Source organism: Pagrus pagrus, assembly GCF_965226575.1.
Source record: "Pagrus pagrus genome assembly, chromosome: 1".
In the NCBI taxonomy this organism is placed as follows: Eukaryota; Metazoa; Chordata; class Actinopteri; order Spariformes; family Sparidae; genus Pagrus; species Pagrus pagrus.
The window spans coordinates 12,012,180-12,033,935 of record NC_140185.1 but is presented as its reverse complement, the minus strand read 5'-3'; the positions used below and the strand labels follow the sequence as shown (position 1 = coordinate 12,033,935).

Here is a 21,756-nt window from a genome sequence, read left to right as displayed (position 1 = left end):
TTTTCTCTTTTACTCTCCCCAACCCTCAGAAGTCATACTCATACTCATACTCTGTATTTTTAGTTTGTTTTTGTTTTTCTGTGTGCATTGGACCAAATGAAACACACGGTAAGCTTGAGTGACCGTTTAGATTTCTCTGGATTTGAACAATGATGGAAACATTTTAACGCAAAATCTTAAAATTTACTTGCAAAGCTGCACGGGTGTTTTCACCTACTCTCACTGATTAAACCTCTGCTTAAATTGTGTGAAGTTGTGCTGGAAGGTGTGTAACTTCAACAGACTCCCTGTACTCATAAGAATGATAAAGGTGTGATTTGTAAAGCCCCAGCAGACACAACAAGTAGACAGACCTCACACACCCACATCATGTGTAGCACCTTTTTTCCCATTTTCATCGCGTATTGAACATCGATAGAAAACATGAATACTTTCGTGTTTGAAAGGTGCTATACAATTGGTCCCAGACGGCCTGACTTAATAGCTACATGTGTCATTTGTATGTGCTGCCAGCTTCCTGTGAAAATGCCCCAGAAAAAAGCGTGACATTTATCATCTTCGGTCTCCTGGAGTTAAACTGTGTGCTTTAGTCGATGGCTCTTGTGTTGACCATGAATTTGAGGCACCTTTATTGATTGGACTGAGCCTATACTTTAAAATAAGCTTCCACGTACAGTATAGATGTGCCATTATTTCTTTGAATGAAAACATGCACATGTAAAGGGCTCATGTGGTTTTGCAGTCTGGTCTTTAGGTGTAAAGATCAATTAACGATGCAGTTTTAGCTTCTTTTCGGGACATGAGGAACAAGTACAACTCATTACTGTCTCAAGCTATGTAAAGACTGCTTTTTATACTGAATTTCTATAACAGTCTGTCACTTAAAGTCAGATTGGACAGTGGGGGTACTGCCAGGAAACCGCTTACAATCCAGCCCCAACCTACATAAAAATGTAAAATTTAAGAGTTTCTGGCTGGCAATCTATTGGGTTGAGGTCTGCAGTGGGTCAGGCAGAGATTCAGAATGAGAGTGAGTCCAACCTGGGTGCCATTCCCCACCTCTCTTAAGCCTTCACAAAAGGTCGCTGTCACACCCTGTCTCCCCACCCTGCGCACAGGTGATCTGAATCCACTGCAGTCAGTCCACAGGGATTTTGAAATTCAGCCCAGAACAAAAAAATGTTCACAATGGGACTGCTGCAGGACCTTTCTATCTCTGTCTTCAGTTGTGATTTTATTCTCTACCAGTAGGTTGCAGCAAAACCCCACACTCCTGCTGTAACAATAGTTTGGGTTTAAAAAAAGGTTTAAAGTCCAGATAAATGCAGGAGAACAAAATGAGCTTGTTAGCGGAACAATATTACCTACTTTAGATAAAAGCAGCAGTCCAGAGGCAGGCTCAGTGCAAATGTACAGGAGGTAATTATATGATGACTCACCTTCCATAGAGCGAGACTGAGCAGGGCTAACAATAAGAGCCCTCCCAGCGTGCTCCCGATGATAATCCAGGTAGGGATTCTGTAATCTCCCTCCTTCCTGATCTCCAGTATTATCTGTGGACAAGATAAGAAAATAGTTGACTCATTAGTTAATCAATCAACTCAGTCAGCTTTTGTCTGATATAAAGAGAGTTTATTTGTTCACAAAAATAAATATAATGCATATACACTACAATGATATATATATTATGGTAAAGCTTTAGAGAAGGTAAAGACATACTAACCATTAACTAATTGCTTCTTAGCATGTATATTAGTAATTCCTCTTATTCTGCATGACCATATTCTACAACTTGTAGTTTTCCCTTAATAACCTCCTGATTACTGCTGAATGTAAGTAAGGAAGATAGGAAGTAGGGAAGCTGTTCATGAATCTTAGTCCTGACACGCTTTGCACAGTAGAGGTGTTATAAGATGGTCGTACCGAAAGAAAAGTCACTCTCACATTCTCACTCTAACACCACATAGTAGTGGTCAATAGTGTCCAAATAACTCTAAATTAAGACTTTGTATCTTAGAAAATGTTCCACTTTCTACAGTGAGGTCTTAATAACTAACTCACTAGTAGAACCTGTGTGGGTTAATGAGTGTCACACTACTAGTGAATTAGCTGTGAGAAAAAACCTCAGTTCATTAGATCTTAAGATAATATCCTATAGTTGTGGAATATGTTCATGCAGACTGAGGCATTAACAAATACTTTATAACAACTAATAAAAGCCAATATGCTACTAGTACACATGCTAATAAACAACTGGCTAATGATTCATATGTGCTCCTCAAAATAAAGTGTCAGCAGAAGTGGAAATTGTGCGCACTAATGTAAATATAAGGCAGTCTGTAATGACAGAAAACAGTAAACAGTAAAGCAGCTGCGATATTCACAGGCAGTAATAATGAACTCTGCCAGAGCTAATGATGATTATACTGGATCATAAATCCAGACATTTGTTAATGTAGTTATATTCAGCACATTGACACTCACAGGCCCATCATGGCATATTTACAAAGATCACAATAAACCTTTCATATAAAATATCATATAATCTTTCTAACATATACATTTAAAAGAAGACTCATTAAGACCGCAAAATCAATTCCCTTTTTACTCTAATCACACATATAGAGATTAAGTCACCTGAAAGAAGTCAGTAAGAACCAGTGGTGGAAGATAACTATGTACCTTTACTCAAAGTATTATATTTCAAGGTACATTTATGCAACTTCCACGTTTCAGAGGCAAATATTGTACTTTTGACTTCACTACATTTTTCTGACAACTTTATTTACAAGTTCATTTTCAGACTACAATTTTTCATCCACTTCCTGTCCAGTGAAAACCAATGTATCGCCAGATATGTTTGATTTTGAATGTGATAAACTGAAGGATGAAGTTTCTCCTTCTTCTTAAACTCAATCAACTTTTTCAAAACCCTGTTGGATTAGCTGGAAATTGCATTGTCACAAAGCTGTAAACAGGCTTTGGTTCAGGCTGTGGTTCTCACAGGACAGGGATGCTACAAACATCTTATAGAATATGATGCATCGCTGTAGATTAAACTAGCCAATGGTATATAAAGTAGTTCAAATGAGCTCAGCCTTAAACATCTACAGCAGTAAAATGTAAAATACACATTAATGCAGCTGTGATATTAATCCCAAAAAACATCAGATAAAGAGTGGAACACTGACAGGGAACATTTACTGCACTAAGAGTACTTTTACTTTTGATACTGATAATACTTACATACTAATACTTAAATCAGGATTTAAATGTAGGACTTTTACATGTGGTGGAACATTTTCTGAGGATCTGAATACTTGACTGTTTCTACTGGCCAATAGATGGCAGCAAAGATAAGTTTATGAGTCCAGACTTTAACATGTTGTGCCGCTGGTCCTTTCGGTCCCTAAGCACCACACAGCACGTGTGCTCTAATACCAAACTTTACTGTCTGATTCTGCACTGCCTCAGCCTCACAGTGCCATGCTCAACTATCACAGAGCCCACTGATATGTTTCATAAAGTAGACCCTGCAGCAAAATGTGTTTCTGTTTAGTTTAACATAAGTTGCAACATTACAGATATTATACTGTTTTATACTTTCATTCCATTTAATTAAGTTTTAAAGACTCTTTTGATCTCCTTCAGCACACAAACTGTATCCACACATGGAGAGGATCAAAATCACAAAGAGGCTAAATCTGATCAAATAATGATGTTGTTATGAGCTCAGATTTAAGTCAGGTCAAACCCAGGACAGAGGCAGTTCACAGCATTAACTGTAGTTGACTCACATGTCTGACAGGCCTCTCTTCATGTAAGAACATGGGGCTGGAGGAGGGGAGCTCCACTGATGCACTGGTTACCAGTTCCAAGATTTTAAACTTCAGCTGGAGAGGAAATGAAAACATGCAGCCAGTTTTCACAAACACATCACACAGCTGAAGGAGTACATAGCTGTCATCGCTACAGAGTCACAGCAGGCCAACAGTAAAATCAGTGTTATCATAAAGCTGTGGGACATTCAACTTTATGCATGCAAGTTTGGGGTTTAATACTCACTGCGTGTAAGGTATCTATTCTTAGAGCTCCTGATATTCTGGCTGTTATTTCTCTGTAGGAGGCCACATTGACACTGCACTGAATCGGCAGCGTGAGGGTGTTGGATTGGTTCTGTGTGAGGAAACCAGACATCAGGCTTCAGGAACAAAGTTATCAAAGACTAAGATGGAAATAAAAATTCTACTGGGAATGATTTTTTCTTTTTACCAAGCGGGAGAAGCGTGAAAGATCCTCAGGCGACGACCTGCTTTGTGCCACATGCTGAGGTGGTAAACAGTGCGTACCGTCCCTCTGAGGAATGACAAGAGATTGAAAATACCTGTTAATCTGCTTCAGCCTATAATCTGCAGAGAAGGAGGGTATAAATTATCTGATATTGTCAGGTATATTGGCGTTAAATTACAACTAAGAATTAAAACAGCTTGGTAATTGAAGGAAAAGTTTAACGTCTTGGGAAATATTAGAAAATCTCATGACTGTATTTTAAGAACAGAGCTGAAGTCAGGACGTGGTAGGTGTAGCCAGGAAATACTGCAGGCGCAGGACTGCAGGGCTGACCCTGCTCTGCACCTTTAGCTTGGAAATTCAAACAATTTTTGTACTAGCTCTTTAAATAGCATCAATACTAACAATATAAGTTGATGATGATTGTAGATGCTAAAGCTTAATCTAACAGCACAAGTAGAGCGGAAACTTCACATACTGACTGAACCAAAACCCTGAATGGGACGACCTTAATAGGCACTGGAGGCCCGTCAAGTCTTTTTCTGCATGTTGACGCCTTGTGAATGGTGCTGCAGTAACAGCAGCACTATAAATAAAAAGAGCTTGGAACCTTTTTCTTAGCTTTCCCAAAACCAAAAATACTAGTGTGAAGTGTGAAGTCTGCTCCAACACAGGCAACAAATGTTAGCATGTTTTGCTAACTACCTTACTAGGCCTACTTATAGTAGTAACGGAATGCTACTTCCAAGGTCAAGGAGCATTTTATATAATGACTGCTACTGCTACCAACCTACTACACTGTGGGGTTACAGGTGATGTCAAAAAAAGCACAGATCCACAAAACACATCAGCTGTGTACTATAACTCCACTGTGTGGCAACTCTGGATTGGATTTGGGAAGCCAAAATACATACAAATAACATTATATAGCAAACAAATAAGGCTACTAACCCTAACCCTGTAGCAGGAAAGCCCCCAAAGAGTGTATTTATAATAATAAAAAAGTTTTTATTGCTTATGAATTAAACTTTTCATTATTAAGAAAAACCTTCTAAGAGGAATATTCTTTAAAAAAGTTACATATTCTCACTTTAAATCACTGAGACTCACCTGGTCAATATAGAAGTCAGATATCTGAAGGAGCTGGTTCCCATTTTTCGTCATTTCTGGGATTTCAATGTTCAGCTGCAGATCATTTACTGGAAAGTAGCCGAGGTTCTGGATCTGGGAGACGGGAAGTAAATTGTGTAAATTATTTGCAAGCCAGTGTTTTCCTCTACAGTAAATGAAGGTAATGCCGATGATGCTCTTGGCTCTCACCTGGAATGTCAAGTTGAAAGGAGGACCGATAACACCGGGCTCCTCCAGAGACAGCTCCGATTTGATCTCATATCGAGTCGGATTTGAGTCCCTTTTGAAGTAAAACCATAAACATGAACAAGTAGTACGAAGCAATTATCTTCCATTTATCTGGGCTTTATAGCATTATGTTGTTAAGTCGAGTCCCATTCCAACTTCAGTATCTGCAGCTTATTTTCCCACACTGATATTATTAAGCATTTTCCAGATGCCATTAAATTACTACTTTCCAGTTATTTGCACTTTCAAGTTCACTGCTTTCAAAAATCACCTTAGCATGCATCATTTGGTAAGATACTGATTAATGGACAAACCTAGTGAAGAGAAGGTCTGCCTCGTATTTCAGTGAGTAATAGATATCATTGAAATTATCAGCTGTGCTCGTATCCTCGCCATCACTGTTGAGAAAATGAGACAAAAATATTTACGGGTTGGAGTGTTTAGAGGGACACAGCAGCTGGGTGATTTATCCTTTCAGCTCAAGTCCAGTTCCAGTTTTTTATCTTATCTTGGCGGCTTGGATATTATTTTTGGATGTCTTGGAAGCATCAATAGGGACACGGGACAGTCAAGGACAGCTCTCTCTCCATGCAAAGAGGGAATGTATTGAGATGTTAATCATTTTAAAATACAGGTTTTAGATTTATGCTCGCACCTGCCGGCCTCCAGGATAACCCTGACGTGGTCCAGAAAGACAGTATGACTGAACTCAAACTCCAGACGAAATGTTACCTACAAAGAGAAGAAAAAACAAGTTTAGAAGAATAAATCACTCATTTACTGCGAGATCTAAGAATAATCATTTGTATTATATCTTAACAGTGTTTATTCAGTGTTCAGTATACATATGGCACAGTAGTAATGATACCAGAATTTTAAACTTTGATACAATACTAGTAATAAACTAGCATTACTGCCCCGCGCTTGTGTGCCTCCGCACACCAGTCAAGTTGCTGTTCCTGAGCTGTGGCGTTGAACAATGGCCAAAACATTTTTTTGCAGAATATTGTAATGTCACAGTCAAGATGACCTTTTGGATAAAATGTCATAATGTCATCATTTTATCCTATTAAACATTTGTACAATTTTGTCATAATTATCATATAAATTGTTGAGTAATGGCCAAAATGTGTTTTGTGAGGTCACATGGACCGCGACCTCTGACCACCAAGTTCTAATCAGTTCATGCTTGAGTCCAAGAGGACTTTTGTGCCAGATTTGAAGAAATTCCCTCAAGGTGTTCTTGAGATATGGCGTTCACAAGAATAGGACGGATGTACGACCCAAAAACAAGATGCTTCCAGCGGCCACGGTTATCTCCACCGCTGAGACAAAAAAAGTTAAACTTGATACCTTTTACAATACCACAGCAAAAAGAAAAAAAGTCCTGAACATAGTAAAGAACTTACACACAGTGCTGGTTAAAAAAAACAACTCATTGAATACATATAAACAAATTTGTAATAATGTTAAGATCTGTGCAGCCTTGGGTTGAAAAGGTGACTGTAGATCTGTGTTTTCATAGCTTCCGTACTTTTGATGCTATCGATTGCGGATATTGTATTCAACAAAATGAATGAATTAATATACAGTATACTGTATATGCCTATGTATGTACCCTACCCAACAGTTAAGGCCCTGCATTGAGGATTAAGGAGTAAAGCCTGCAATAACCTGCTGTAAGCTTTGACCCCAGGCATCCGGCTGCACAGTTGGTACTGTTTAAATAGAAGCAGGGAATTTCCACATAGTTGAGGACAATGCTTTAAATACAAATCAACACACACAAACAACTACCAGTTAGAGTCACATTCAGAGCAAAATACAAGCACAGTGACAAAACAATTAAGAAAGGAGACAGAAACAAATGACGAGTGTGTCAGAAAATGGGAAACTGTAGAGAGGAGAGGAGAGGAGAGGACTAAGGAGGGGAGAGGAGAGGAGAGGAGAGGAGAGGAGAGGACTAAGGAGGAGAGGAGTAAAGAGGAGAGGAGAGGAGAGGAGAGGAGAGGAGAGGACTAAGGAGGAGAGGAGTAAAGAGGAGAGGAGAGGAGAGGAGAGGAGAGGAGAGGACTAAGGAGGAGAGGAGTAAAGGGGACTAGAGGGGAGAGGAGAGGAGAGGAGAGGACTAAGGAGGAGAGGAGAGGAGTAAAGAGGAGAGGAGAGAGTTGATGGGCAGCAGAGATCAAACTGAGAGGAGAGGAGCTTTGTTTACGGCTCTCCATGCTGTAATGAAATCCTGACTGAAGCCTTCTGACCAGAGAGGAATGCATAACAATGTTTACTTCCCTCCTCCATATAGGCATCCCTGACAGACCACAGATAAAGAAAAAGAGATGACCCACTTTTATATAATCTTATCCAATTTGAGTAAAATGACCCTGTCCTCCTTTGTTATGAATGTCCTAGAAAAGAACAGAAAGCAAAAGCACAAAAATGCACAGACACACACACACATGCGAGTGGTATGGGTTTGGATGACATGATTGTCGGTGGCTAGAAGATGTTCGTGCGCCAGCAGAGTTGAACGTGGAAATTCAGACAGAGCATGAAGCTCCCCTTCCTCCTCTCGGTTGATGTAGTCGGCCCACATCCATGAGCCACATTCACTGTTGATCATCAAACAACTACTGACAATGACTGCTAATAAAAACTACTGCTCCTTGACTCTGTATACACTCACGAGACACAAAATCACATGTGGCCAACTGAATCTGGGAATAAATGTTTTTCACAAACCACGGATATGTTGCAACTCTTAGTTAAAAAAAATAAACAAAAAATTCACATTTCTCTTTTATGTTGTCACACCGCTGTGCTTATGATTTGTTAGTGTAAGGCACAAAAACCATTTGGTTAGCGTTTAGAAAAGACAATGTTACGGCTGCCACAAACACAATTGGAAATTGTCCCATGGGCTCCTTAAAAATATCAGGGTTTTTGTCGCCACAAACACGGGTGGAAATTGTCCCGAGGACTCCTAAAAGATACCCAGTCGTGTCACATTTACAATTGTTGAAACGCTGTTGCAAACTGCAGTAACTGGCTTGCCAGCCTTCTCGCCGGCAACTTCACCAACATCCCCTCCACCTCCTGATAAGACGGTCAGGTCAACATGTAATGTGAACGTGATATGACACATTTTGTAGAAATGTCAATACAGTACAAAGGCCTCTGACATACAAATGTTAATGTATCAGTGGTTTGCAGAAACGTTAACTGAAAACATTTTATCCTGGCGACTGGCATTTATCAACACCAACGTGTACACGGGGAGACCTCACTTTGCTGCGGCAGTAGTAAAGTTTACAGTACATGCTAGTTTTACACAGGTCAGTAGCAACCGGAAAAGTCGAAACAAGCGTGATAACGGACTATTTTAAAAAGCTTGCCCTGAGGTTCCTTCTTTCCTTCAGCTAAACTGTGGTTGGGGCAGGCTTGGCAGCAGTACCAGTGCACAATCAGCCTTGTTTAACTCTGTGCCACATTTTTTAAAGGCTCTCGACCAGAGCAGATCAGCGAGCGTTGTGGCTCTGGATGCTTTTCAGGCTGAATGAGTGGGTATGAATCACTCAGTGAGTTTTTAAAGGCTGACCTGAGTCCTCTTGGTTCAGCTGTTGGGGAGCAATACACAGAGAAATACAGTGACCTTTTCGTTACCCAGGAGATGACTATTGTTTGTAATAATGACGTGGTTAGGACATTTCATGAACTCTTACAATCACCTTCATTACTTCATTCCTTCAGTATTTGTCAGCAAACTTTATATCAGTAAAGAAAGACTATTGTTCAGACATTAATGGAAAAGATGTCTTATGTATAATCTGCTCGCTGTTTAATAGCTTTTAATTTCGCCATACGATGTACCATCAGTGTCGTCCCTGTCAAAGTTAATTCAAACATCACCCTCTTAAAAATAAAACTTGATGCCCTGCTGTAAAATACACTGGAAGGAGCAGAGACCCATAAATATTGTTGACATTACAAGCCTGTGGAAAGGTTTGGAGACAGCAGAACTGAATGTGAGAACAAGGAACAGATGAGAGAAAAGTGTCTTTAACTCAGTCTCACCTGGTGCACGAAGCTTAGGCGGAGACAAAACATTCTTAATGGCTTCTGTTCTATTTGCCCCGTTGCTAAGATGTATTTTGATGATAACGTCATGACAACTACAGGGGTGCTAGTTTACATTTTTATAGTGTACAGAGGAAGAGAGCAATGCTTGACTGATTTGTATGTCTAAATAAGGGACTTTGACCTTAAAGAAAATGCTTCAAAACAAAGTCAATGCAAAGTCACCTTCAAACAGCTGTGTGAGTGGCAGCAGCAGGACTCACATATGTTGTGGCTTGTGTCCCAGAAATTCTCCAGACTCCATATTGGAGGTTTTCAGTTACAGTAATATGTTTTTGTGCCATTGAAAGGACATTAAACACATGAAAAATGTGGAGGTTCATGTAAAATATGAACACAAAGATGTCAAGTGATAATATATGACATACAATGATTATGGTGAAATGTCATGTGACTGAAGTTAGGTCATGGGAGGACAACTTATAAAGTTTAATTCACTAAAGAAGGCTTAGTGAGTCATGGCTTCAATTACATGAAAAAATGTCCACTAAGCAGAGTGCAGATCTCTACCAGTTTTACAGACAAAAACAGGGATGTATTTGTCTCGTATCATGCCTAACTTTAGTGGATCATAACATACCAGGTATAGAATTGATCTGCAGAATTTCCAGTTCAAGATGACAACAAATGCACAAGTATTATTCTTATTCTTTTCTTTTACTTTTTTTTTATTAGTTATTTGAGTATTTGACAGTATCTGTATACTTTATACGTTTATTTATCGATTTACTTTTCTTGTGCAACCGAAGTGTATACTGTCTGAATGTTATCATTGGCGGGGGATATTTATAAGTTCAGACATGTTCATGTAACGATTTGTTAACTGCTGTAATAAAATTCAAAAATAAACTGACAAAAAAATGACAACAAACTTTTCTATGGATGTCAGTTTTAGAGTCAGGACATAGAGTAAAATGCGGCCTGCAACAGACTAGGCTAACATTGTTTTTAGCCTGGCCCACTGCCTGAAATGCTTTTTCGCTATCGGAAAAAAGACTCCAAAGTGAGGTAATTGTTGATCACTTGCAGCCTCAAATGGCCGGTGAAGAGGAGTGAGGAGTCAGCAGTCGATGCTGTTATAAAACACAGTAGTCAATAAAATAGGTTTTTCAAAAATTGTGAATCACCACAATTTCCGATTTCCAGCATAGAGTCATAAATGTGCACAAAAGATATATGGCTGGCAGGTCCAGTAGTATGGGAACACACCAAATAGTTAAATTCCAGCGTCGTACCAGTAATTAAAATCTCTCATTTGCCTTCTCTGGCACACTGCTAAAGGTCTTGACTTCCACTACTTATTATTACTGATTATTATAACTTATCGTGCCTTATTATTCTTAACTGGAAGCACGTTTTACCCCCTGAAGTTTGGAGGTTGCACCAAGGAGGCACTGAAGTGTATCAAGCTGGAGAAAATAAGATACTCTACCAGGAGCTCTGTAAAAACTGGAAGCCTTTTCTGGACCGCATAAAATTCTTGGCACTGGTGCCTGGTGTTTGTGATGACTGAGCAGTGATTATTTTTTATGAATGTTAAAAACTTAGTACATGCAAATTCATTAGCAGAACGTGAATGTGATGCCTTCTTCTTTTCTGTTCTGAGAGTGTATTTTTCTTCTCTCAACTTTTATCATTTAACTCCCCTTTGCATATCCTGTTTGGGCCAAGTAACTTGAATTTCAAGGTCTTCAGTTAATAGAACATGTGACTGGTCTGGGAAATTCCACAAAATATTACATTTCAACATCATAACGTGCTTTGTAGGGGTCATCGCTTATGCATAGAACTGTGAATCATGTCAATATAAATGAAAATAAGGATGCTGATCTTAATCTCTTATGTGTTGTTTTATCTTGATGAGCCACTGTAAGCTTTTACAATTGATGTAATACTAAGAAAATGTTAGAGGAAGTCACATTTATATTACAGTTTATTCATACTCACATTTGTTATTGTTAGAAAGCTAAATACAGAGGGACATATTTAAGTATTGACACTGTGGACTTTGATGTCAGACTATAGAAAGATGTGATCTCACAAACCAGAACTAAACTGGGCTCCTCTGGTTGGCCTGTGGGTCTTAGATTAACCAGTGTGGTCTGTCATGGTCATCTAAAGCCTGCAGCATGTGTTTTGGGATCTGTGGTCTAATATGACCCATGTCAATGTTTTTTCAGCGCCAGAGTCGTGGCATAACGTGGACTCTGAGACATGTATCCAGATTTTAATTTAAGTCAGAAGTGGAGGCATCTAAACTGATTTTTATCAGATTTGGGAATCGGTATGAAAACTCTCATATCAATGATTTTTTATGGTTGGAAAGATCAACTTTTACATCTGCTTTCAATTCAGTCAGATAAATACAGAAATGACGATTCTCGCCTCAAATATATGGCCTTCTACACCGAGGAATAAAATGTCAGATATAGAAAAATGTTCTAGAGCAGGGGTGTCCAAACTCTCTCCCTTCGAGGGCCAAAACTGAAACTTGAAGGTGGACCATGGGCCAAGGCAAACACCCATTGAATTGTATTGGTAAGATGCAAAATGGTACTGAGATCCCAAATTCCCTTATTACCCCACAAAAAGCAGCATAAACAGCGATTTGGAATAATAATTTTATAATTTTTTGTTTGTTTTTTGCTTAAAACAATTGGGAGCCCAAATTGAACCTTTTGGCGGACCAACATCGGCCCCACTTTAGGCAGCCCTGCTCTAGAGTCAGTGCAAAACCTAAAAATCTCCCAAACCATCATTTCTCTTTGCTGCTTTCACATGAATACAACAACAAAAAACATTTTAATTGTAGATTACCTAATGATTATCTAATTATGACAATAAATACAACCTTGATTTCAAAAAAGTTGGGACACTGTACATTTTTGTATTGTACATTTCACATTTCGGGAGTGTGATGTCTTACCTGACTTTTTGCTCTCATGAACGGAGCGCTGACATTGCAGATCTTCTCACTCCTTAGTTTGTCCTCACTGTAACACTCTATTTTGATATCAGAGTTGTCCTGGATAAAAAAAACAAACAAAAAAAACAGGACTGGTAGCATTAGTATAAGCACAGGATTTTTACACAAAGCAAAAAATCTAATTGCCATGAGTTTGGGTGATGATTATGTACCTTGACTATAAGGCTAGAGAAGCGCAGGTTGGGCGTGTAGGTGATATTTAGGCGAGCATTGTAGGCGTTTTCTCCTTTGTTCTCCAATCGAACATCCACCACCATCCTCCTCCTGTTTCCCTCTATAACCCGCAGAGATCCCTCACTCCCTGCTTCACTTAGATGGCGGCAGAAGGCACCACGAGACTGCACGGGTTGTGCACAGAACTGACTGGGAGGGAGGGAGAGAAAGAAAAACTATAATCGTAAGGAATATAGCAGGTGAGGATCAGTTTTATTCTAAGCAATGGTAATGTAAATACAAGTTCCTCAAATCGTCTCAAAATACACATTTTTAATTGTTTTAATGGCTTTCAGTACAACTATCTTTTGTGCCTGCACCACGTTTCTTTAACTGAATAAAACACCGGAATTGTGAAGAGCGTCGGAGTCGCAGGGAGGTGGTCTTGGTGGAAGGTAGGCACGCAAAGCCCCGACCTTTCACACCAGAAACTGGGGTTTGTATTGAGTCTAGGGTTAGGTTCAGGCAGCAAAAGCACTTTGGTTGAGGCAAGCAAAAAATATTTTCACTTTGTCTTAAAAGTCAAGATAAAATGTAATCTATAGTGTTCACTTTGGTTAAGGTTAAAGAAAGATTGTGATTTCGGTCACATGTTAATCAAAATCAGTTAATGGAATACTGAGAAAATGTAGTCAACAGGATGCTTTTGGATTGAACATGAATTTTCAATTTTAACTTGTGCTGACTGGCATAAAAAAATGTATATGATTCCTATGGATTACATTTTCTCACTACTATTTCGCAAACTGCTGTGATACTGGGTTGTTAGATACAGCATGTCTGTGAATTCTTGTGTGTGCTACAGTGTGAGTCGTGATGAATGTGTGTGCCTACTTTCGAGTCATCAGGTCGTTCATACTCTGCAGTGCCAGGTCAGGTATGCAGCGGTCATCCTCGTCACAGCCGTTCCAGAAGGGCAGCTAGCCAAAGAGACAACAAGCTTTTACAAGGAAAAGAAACTACTTATTAATTCTCTTTCCATGTGCACTTTGATAGGATCAGTTGGTATTTAATGGAGGTATGTTTTTTTTTAATAACAAAGCAAAGATTAACCGTCTGATTCTCTCTTACCTCAGTCCTCACAACAGTAGGCCAGCTGTCATCTAGAACTGGTCCGTTGTCTGGATCTTGTAGCCCCACTTGTGCGGAAAACACTATGGGCCTTGCATAGTCTGTGGTCTCCTGGTATAAAACATTAAGTCTGAAGATTAGCCTGCGGATTTACTCTATCATGGCACTTTATCTATGGCATCCAAATGTTTTTTTACTGTACAAAAGATTTGATTAGATTTTAACCATCGTGTGCCCCGGGCCTCACCATGACGTGGAAGTAGATGTGTTCGCAGGTCTCTTCTCCAGGAAGGAGGGTCAGGTTTTGAGGCTGCTGCTTGGTTGGGTTGTCCAGTATGGCCCGGGGATTGAAACGTCTCTCCGCAATGGAGACATTGTATTTGATCACTGTTGAGGAAGGAAGAAAATTACACTTCAGTTTGAAATCATAAAAGATGTGATATTTCATTTGTGTTAAAAGGCTTCTGTGATCTATGAGCTTTTGATGTTACTTAGACAAATGGCAGCAACAGCTTTTGGTGAATGACATCACTGTAGCAATTCAAGTCAATATTAGCTTGACTCTGAACATACGATGAATGTGTGACCAACATATACAGGAATCCAAACCCTCTGTCCTCAGCACCGAGTCACGTCCAAGCCACATTGTTTAAAAGAGCTTTCCGTTTATTGCCTCGTGTTTTCATGGCATGAGGAAAAATGTACGAAGGCTGAACTTGTGCATGCGTTATGTCTGGGGTCAACTAGAGAATTGGAGAGCGGGAGAAGTCTTAATGCCTTGTGCAGAAAGATCTGGGCAGATAATGGATACTAAAATGGAAGCTTTTCTCCACTTTTTACATCACAATCATCAGTATCAGCTATTATAGAATGTTTTTCTTTTTTAGATGAGGGTAACTGTAATTTTGTTTGGCTGCATAACATTTGTCATCAGTATATTATCCACAATGCACATCTAAAAGAGTCTTTTTGTCTAAAAAACACTCAAATACTATAAATAGATGTTTTTTACGTAAATAAGATTAACTTGACTTGAAAAAAGTTTCATTTCATGCAACGGACCACAGCGAACTCACAAACACCAGCACATCTGCCACGCATTACTGGCCAGACACGACAATGAGAGGGAAATTAAATAAACGTGTTCCGCTGTGTGCATCCATGGAAGACAAGATAACACCCTCTGTTCTTCCTCTACTCTGTTTTGGCACAACTGATTGATTTGATTAAGATGTCAGAGGGTCAAGAGGTTAATTCAGAACACGCTCCCTTGTACCTCTGCTTTCTCCCACTGATGCACGGTGAAACTAGACCCTGTCATCACATCTCTTAAAACAAATTATGAGCAGAGGTGGGCTGCTATCAGTGACAAATCACCCATCTGCAGTATTGAGTTACCTATGAGCTGTCACCACCGCTAAACAATTAGGAACATCTCTCTTTTTAAGTTGAACAAAACACAGATAAACTTGTAGATGCGTTCCAGCCAGCACTCACACAATACAAGGAACATTTGAGACCACTAGTGTGGTTCAGATATACCAGTTTTGGAGGCATCAGCATTAACTTTGGCAGACACAGCAGTGACATCAGAATCTCTTACTGCAAGTGAAAAAACATTTTGCTTTGGCGCCACTCTGAATGGAGGCAGCCATCACATTTTTTACAGGAAGCCGCATGCTGAAAAGTCTATTGGACCCAGGACAAGAAGGATATACATTCAGAGGGATGAATGCTTTTTCTCACTTTAAACCAGCCATGTTTCAATCTGTCAATAAAAGCTGAACTACATTTAAACAACAGATCCAAAATAAAAATTTCTGTACTCAAGCGTATCGGCAAAAATGATCTGTTATGAATTTAAGAATATCCATATTTGATGCCATCTGGCAACCTCTCGTCCAATCTCTGGAAAAGACAACCAACAGTGTCCAACACTATTCACAAATTTCTGTTATGATAATGTAGGATCCCTTGGTTTTTCTTTAAGCGTCCAAGCTGTTCTTTGTTTTTCTTTTTTCTTTCTTATGTATTATTTCCTCTTGGTTTTAAAAGGTTGTATGAGCTGACTTTCATGTCAGGAGGAGGAGGGAATGGTGGTGACATTTCAACATTTGGAAGTGTTAAACGATTGGATGTTTTCAATAAGATGTTTGCCAGTCATTTTTGTGGAGACAGAAACAGCTATTTTAAGCCAAAACATGATCTTTTCCATAAGTGGTTGTGCCTAAACCTAACCAGACCATAAGTACAAAATTGCCACAATGTTAAATTAAGTAAAGTTGCAACTTAACATTGGTTTGCAAGTCCATACATTGCCAAATGTTGTATTCTGGTGATCGGGTTGTTTTGTCCAAATATGACTATCAAATATGTTCTACATTTAAAGCTGCAACTAGGAACTAAAAGTTCTTAAACTTAAAGTAAATTTTGTTTTATTGTGCCGTACCACCAAACCCCAAAGCAGCTTCTTTCCTCAGGCTGTGAGACACCTCAGTTCATTGTCATTACACTGCCATAAAAATGGTTTTAATTCTATGACTTATCTGATCCAGTGACAAACATTAAGAATAACTGCAATAACTATTCAGAAATAGCCAACCTTCTTTGCTTGCCCTGCAGGTCAAATAGAGGCAAGAATATTTTCATTACTGGTTAAAAATTACTTGTAGTATGTAAGAAAACATTTCATTTTTCCTTTTCTCCTTTTATCAAGCAAGGTTCTGTTTAACTAATAAATGAAATAGGGTTTATTAACCTTGGTAATATTCCAAACATCAGGCAGACACCAGGGGATGAACTAGGAAACTTTAGTGAGATGCTTCCACAGAAGCGGATTATTTTCACTGGCTTACCAACTTCCTGTGTGGGAGGGATGGCTGTCCTGCCAGTGATGTTGAAACATACAATGGCTGACATACAGGTCACGTCTTTACCACCTCTCTGACAGTCCTTCACAAAGATGTTGACCTTACTGGGCTCAAACCTGATGGTGGTGTATATCCGGACAACACTCTGCGACCTGTGAGGGCATACAGGTGTTACAGATGAAGCCAAAAGACATGTCTTTTACAATTTTTACAATAGTATTATTTACTGAGTGAAATACTAACCAAAGGAGAACAGCAGCACCGAGGGAACCCACTGCCAGGTCCACCAAACCATCGTTGTTCATGTCCATTGTTCCATGGATACTGCGGCCAAAGTACTGTAGGCCAGGAGCCAAGTCTGCTGCTGCTATCCTCTGAGAAACACACAAAGAAATATGAGTTAATGACGATCATAACAACAACAACCAAAGTTTACAATGTTATGATTAAAGTCATTATTAGAGCAGTCATATATGCAATTAAACTCTTTAGGGGGAAATAAAGTATGCAAATATAGTAAAATGATGCTATATATTTAAAAGAGTTTACTTAAAAAGTTCTACACATATTTGTTTTTATCTTTAAAACATCTCAGAACATTGCCAATGCAAATTCAGCATTCACATTTGTCCTATCAAATTCCTTGTACATAACAGTAGTGTGCTCTGCATGAGTTAATGGAGTACTGGTTATGAAAAAAGATTCACAATTTTAAGTCTGAATTAAAAATGTTTGACAATGTATCTATAATTGAATTCATGTTATTTAAAATGTAATCTGGGCTAATAACAGTATTTATCACTTTATAATCTAATTACATAATTAGACGTAATCTGTTAGTACTCCATCCTGTACGTACGACATTACTTCAATTTAATTTTGAGAACAAAGATTTTTTGTGCTTTTTCTAAAATCTTTGTAATCTTTCTTTTTTTTATGATTCACCCATTGACCGAATGTACCGTATTTTATACCAACCATTCTCTGAAGCTTACAACTGATTTGAAATTGTTCACTGCAGCTACCTACTTCTGTTTACTCAGTACTGTCATGTAAGTATCCATAGATTAATTTATGGTATTTTACATATTCTGTCCGTTTCTCATACCTGACAGTTGCTAACCTCTCCTGTTACTGCAGAGCCTGTTATTATCCATCTGGCCGGTAGCTGCCCTCAGTGTGTTCACATCATCTCCCGTCACCTGATAGCTACACCACTTGCACACCTGCCCCTTATTCCGTTATTAGTCACGGGTAGTTTGTGTATTATGCAAGTCCCTTTTTCCCCCAGTCTTTTGTTAGATCATCTAATGTGCTCTGTAGTCACCTGCCTGTAGCCTGTCTGCTCATAATTACTGCCTGTCCCCTGTTTTGCCTCTCTTTGCCTGTCTTCCTACTCCTGGTGTTGTTTGCCCTCGCTGACAGATTGCCTGTTAATGACCTCGGCCTTGTTTTTGGGTCGCCTCACACATCTGGGAACTGAACTGTTACAAGTACAGAATGACACTTACTGACTAGCAACTTTCAAATTTCTGCAGGTTGGATTTTCTTTTTAGCTTACTGAAATGAACATAAATCACATGAAAAATATATGGTATGCTTTGGGAAATTGTCAGCAGAAATCTGATTACGGTGCGCATTCCTACCTGTTTGTATTTGCGCAGTATTCTGTTGTGCTGGCTAAAGAAAACATAAATGGCTCCTTTGTGGTCATCTTCCAGCGGGGCTCCCACCACCAGGTCATTGAAGCCATCACCGTTCAGATCAGGGACAGGAGCCAGCGAGGAGCCAAAGCGAGCATTCTGGCCACCGTTATGGATTTCCAATGACCCTTCAAGGACGAAACGATTCTGTAGGACGAAAGGAAACATAATGGCGCTAAAGCTTATGTCATCTTATTTATGAATTCATAATATGATATCTTTTTGGGCAAATGTTAAAGTTTATATATTTGATACAAGTTAAATATGTCACACAAAGCATCCTAGCCTTGCTGCTGTACATGTTTTCCCTTTGGTTCCCACGTCATAAATATCTTAAGACAATTGCCCCTTGAGGAATAGTTTAGATTTCTTTCTGACACAAGAATTTGTGACATGTACTTTAGGACAGATGTGGGTGAAACGACATTAGTTTTAGTGCGAAGTCCCAGAGCAGAAAATCTGGCAACAAATGAACTGCAACAAACAGAAAATAAAACATTTTAAAGCCACCACAAAGATGAGAAAAACCTTTCATGTATGTCCAAAGCTTGATTCTCATCCCAGACAACACTATGTCCATGTACGAATAACTCAACTAAATGAAAACATTAAAACTACAAGTTGTGACTTGTGTCTGGTTGTTTTTGCTAATATGAGAGAAGCTTTACATGGGTTTGTACTCACAACTGGATCCAAGAATATATGATCATTAAAACTATTCCTTTAACATCAAAAATCTTCCTGTGTTTTATTTAAATTGTCTACGAAACTGCTCGTATCGCTCAGCTTATTGTTTGCTGCAGCCAGGTCTCACATTCCACTGTAAGGACAACAGCCATGTGCATGTTGGACTGCTGCGTTTGGGTAATAAACTTTAAAGTTCACCTTTGTTTGGGGCCCCCAAATAGGTTTCAGATTTAGCTGAGGTGTGCATTTCTGCAGTGTTATTACTGTCTGTTGTAGAGCTGTTTCCAGCACAGCATTTGTTTCTGCTATCTCTACAGAGATATTTTTTGTTTTCAAGCAGTACAGTAATATATATTATATTTCATGTAAAGGTCAGTGTTATGAAAAATTGGTCTTTTGGCCAAAGCTCAAGTACAGTGTAACAAAAAAGATTGCTCAAACCGCTCCAAACTCAACCACTTTAGAAATGTGCATCCAGAGTTTATATTTAATCCTGCCAGATTAACAATGGAACTCACTGCTAATGTCAATACATCAACATTACTACCAGCAAGTAAATCACAACATCTCATGTCAAAAACAGGACCCGTGGGAACCCGTACTAGATTCCCTAGAAAATAACACTCAGGATTTAAACATCCTGATCCTTCAAACAAAACGTGACACGCACATGCACCTACAACATACAGCTACATACACAGACACAAGCTGTGCAGGACAAAAGCTTCATTGTAAACAGAAGCATATGCCCACTGGGTGTCCTGTCTGGTGGACAGATCCATGCCCTCTGGCAGAGAAGATTGTTACAGTCAAAGGGCTGATCTGTTCTACAAATGATCTGTCATCCATTTATTTAGACGTCTCATAACAAGACCAAGGAAGGGATTGTTTGCCCTCCGTCCAGCTGGGTTTGTTGTTCTTTAGTCAACTAATCATGTAATTTATTTTCCAGGGAACAGTAACAAACAAGATTTTTTATCTTCCGTCTAAAAACAAAAGATAAGTCAGAATCAGCTTCTGTGTTTTCCACATAATCCCGTAACTCTGCCTCTTTGAACTCAAATATCTTCAACATCTAGCAGCAAAAAAGTGAGGAATTTTACCTCTGCGTCACTAAAGGACTAAAGAATGCTGTATAACTTCAGTATATTTATTTGAAGTTCTATTCTTAGCAACTTTAACGTCAAATGGAAACTATCCATGTCTTTGAAAGCCACTACCCGACTGGAAAATTTTTCAAAAAGAAATCATTCTGGCAAAATGGACCCAAATACTTGAGTCCATCTGTAGTCATGCATATCATTGCTCCACTTGGCATCCCGATTCCTAATATAATTTAGGGCCGGCAGACGAAACATGAGATCACTTGTTTTTTCAGTTGAATAAATGGGAAGGGAGTTTTAACTTCTCGACTACCTGATGTGTGCACGTGTGACAAAGTGGGAGATTTATGGAGAAATGGGGGAAAATATATTCAGTGCTGTTTAAATTTGAAACATATGGTTTGTGAGGAGGCCATGAAGGGTCACATGCAGTCTGCTGTGGCCCAGGAGTAAGTTAAAAGTGCAGCGTTAGAAGTGAATGGAATTTTTTTTTGACGAGCTGCCAGACTTTATGCAACCTTATTTAGGTTTGGTAGTTATCCCTTAAGTTTTGGTCAGAGCCTTCGTACAAAGACAGCTCAGTATCAGCTATTCATTGATTAACTGTTCTTATCCTGTACTTACAATGATATTCATCATTTGTTCTGACTGTATCCCAGATATACCAACCACACATTTCCTATAAGGCAAGAAATCCTTCTCCTATTGAGTTAAAATGAATGAGAAACAGGAAAATCTATGGCAGTCGACTCAGCAGTGCTTTGACTTAAACTCATTCGAATGTACTCAAAGTGGCAAACCTGAAATAACGCAGGGGGACTCTCGGGGCAGCGCAAATGAGATGTGAACATCAAATTGAGATATTAAGTTGATATGGCCAACTTGTTGGTAAAAGGTTGATAACAAGCAAGAGTTCAATATTCACTCTACTTTTAGCTCTGGTTTAGTCTCAAGGGGAAACTATTTGGCTGTTTCACTGCTAAATGCTCCACAGTGTTCACCAGCTGGATGCTAACTGTCTTAGAGCTGCAACTATTGATTGATTAGTTGTCAGCTAATCAGTTTGAGTATCTTTTTTAGAAAAAGTATTCAAAATTCTCTGATTCCAGTTTCTTTCATGCACATCTTTCTTCCATTTCGTCTTTCCTCCTCTACGAATAAACTGAATATCTTTGGGTTGTGGACAAAACAAGGCATTTGAGGACGTCATCTTGGGCTTTGGGAAACACTAATTGACATTTTTCACTGTTTCCTGACATTTTATAGACCAAAAAACTGATCGATTTATTGAGAAAATATTCAATAGATTACTTGACAATGAAAATAATTGTTGGCTGCAG

General features: G+C 39.0%; 1 protein-coding gene across 2 annotated transcripts in view; it reads right to left on the bottom strand.

Annotated features, from left to right (window-relative positions):
* The window catches only part of itga11a (integrin, alpha 11a), an 80,219-nt gene that overhangs the window by 3,008 nt on the left and 55,455 nt on the right, over positions 1–21,756 (bottom strand). For both annotated transcript variants that reach the window (XM_084360839.1, XM_084360840.1), the window contains 16 exons: positions 18,570–18,773; positions 17,167–17,297; positions 16,909–17,075; positions 14,301–14,440; positions 14,054–14,164; positions 13,817–13,902; positions 12,922–13,132; positions 12,710–12,808; positions 6,305–6,381; positions 5,964–6,047; positions 5,611–5,701; positions 5,401–5,514; positions 4,273–4,356; positions 4,066–4,176; positions 3,798–3,893; positions 1,440–1,553 (listed from right to left, as the gene is read on the bottom strand). In XM_084360839.1, the coding sequence (XP_084216965.1) occupies positions 1,440–1,553; positions 3,798–3,893; positions 4,066–4,176; positions 4,273–4,356; positions 5,401–5,514; positions 5,611–5,701; positions 5,964–6,047; positions 6,305–6,381; positions 12,710–12,808; positions 12,922–13,132; positions 13,817–13,902; positions 14,054–14,164; positions 14,301–14,440; positions 16,909–17,075; positions 17,167–17,297; positions 18,570–18,773 (1,920 nt within the window). The remainder of the gene's footprint in view (positions 1–1,439; positions 1,554–3,797; positions 3,894–4,065; positions 4,177–4,272; positions 4,357–5,400; positions 5,515–5,610; positions 5,702–5,963; positions 6,048–6,304; positions 6,382–12,709; positions 12,809–12,921; positions 13,133–13,816; positions 13,903–14,053; positions 14,165–14,300; positions 14,441–16,908; positions 17,076–17,166; positions 17,298–18,569; positions 18,774–21,756) is intronic.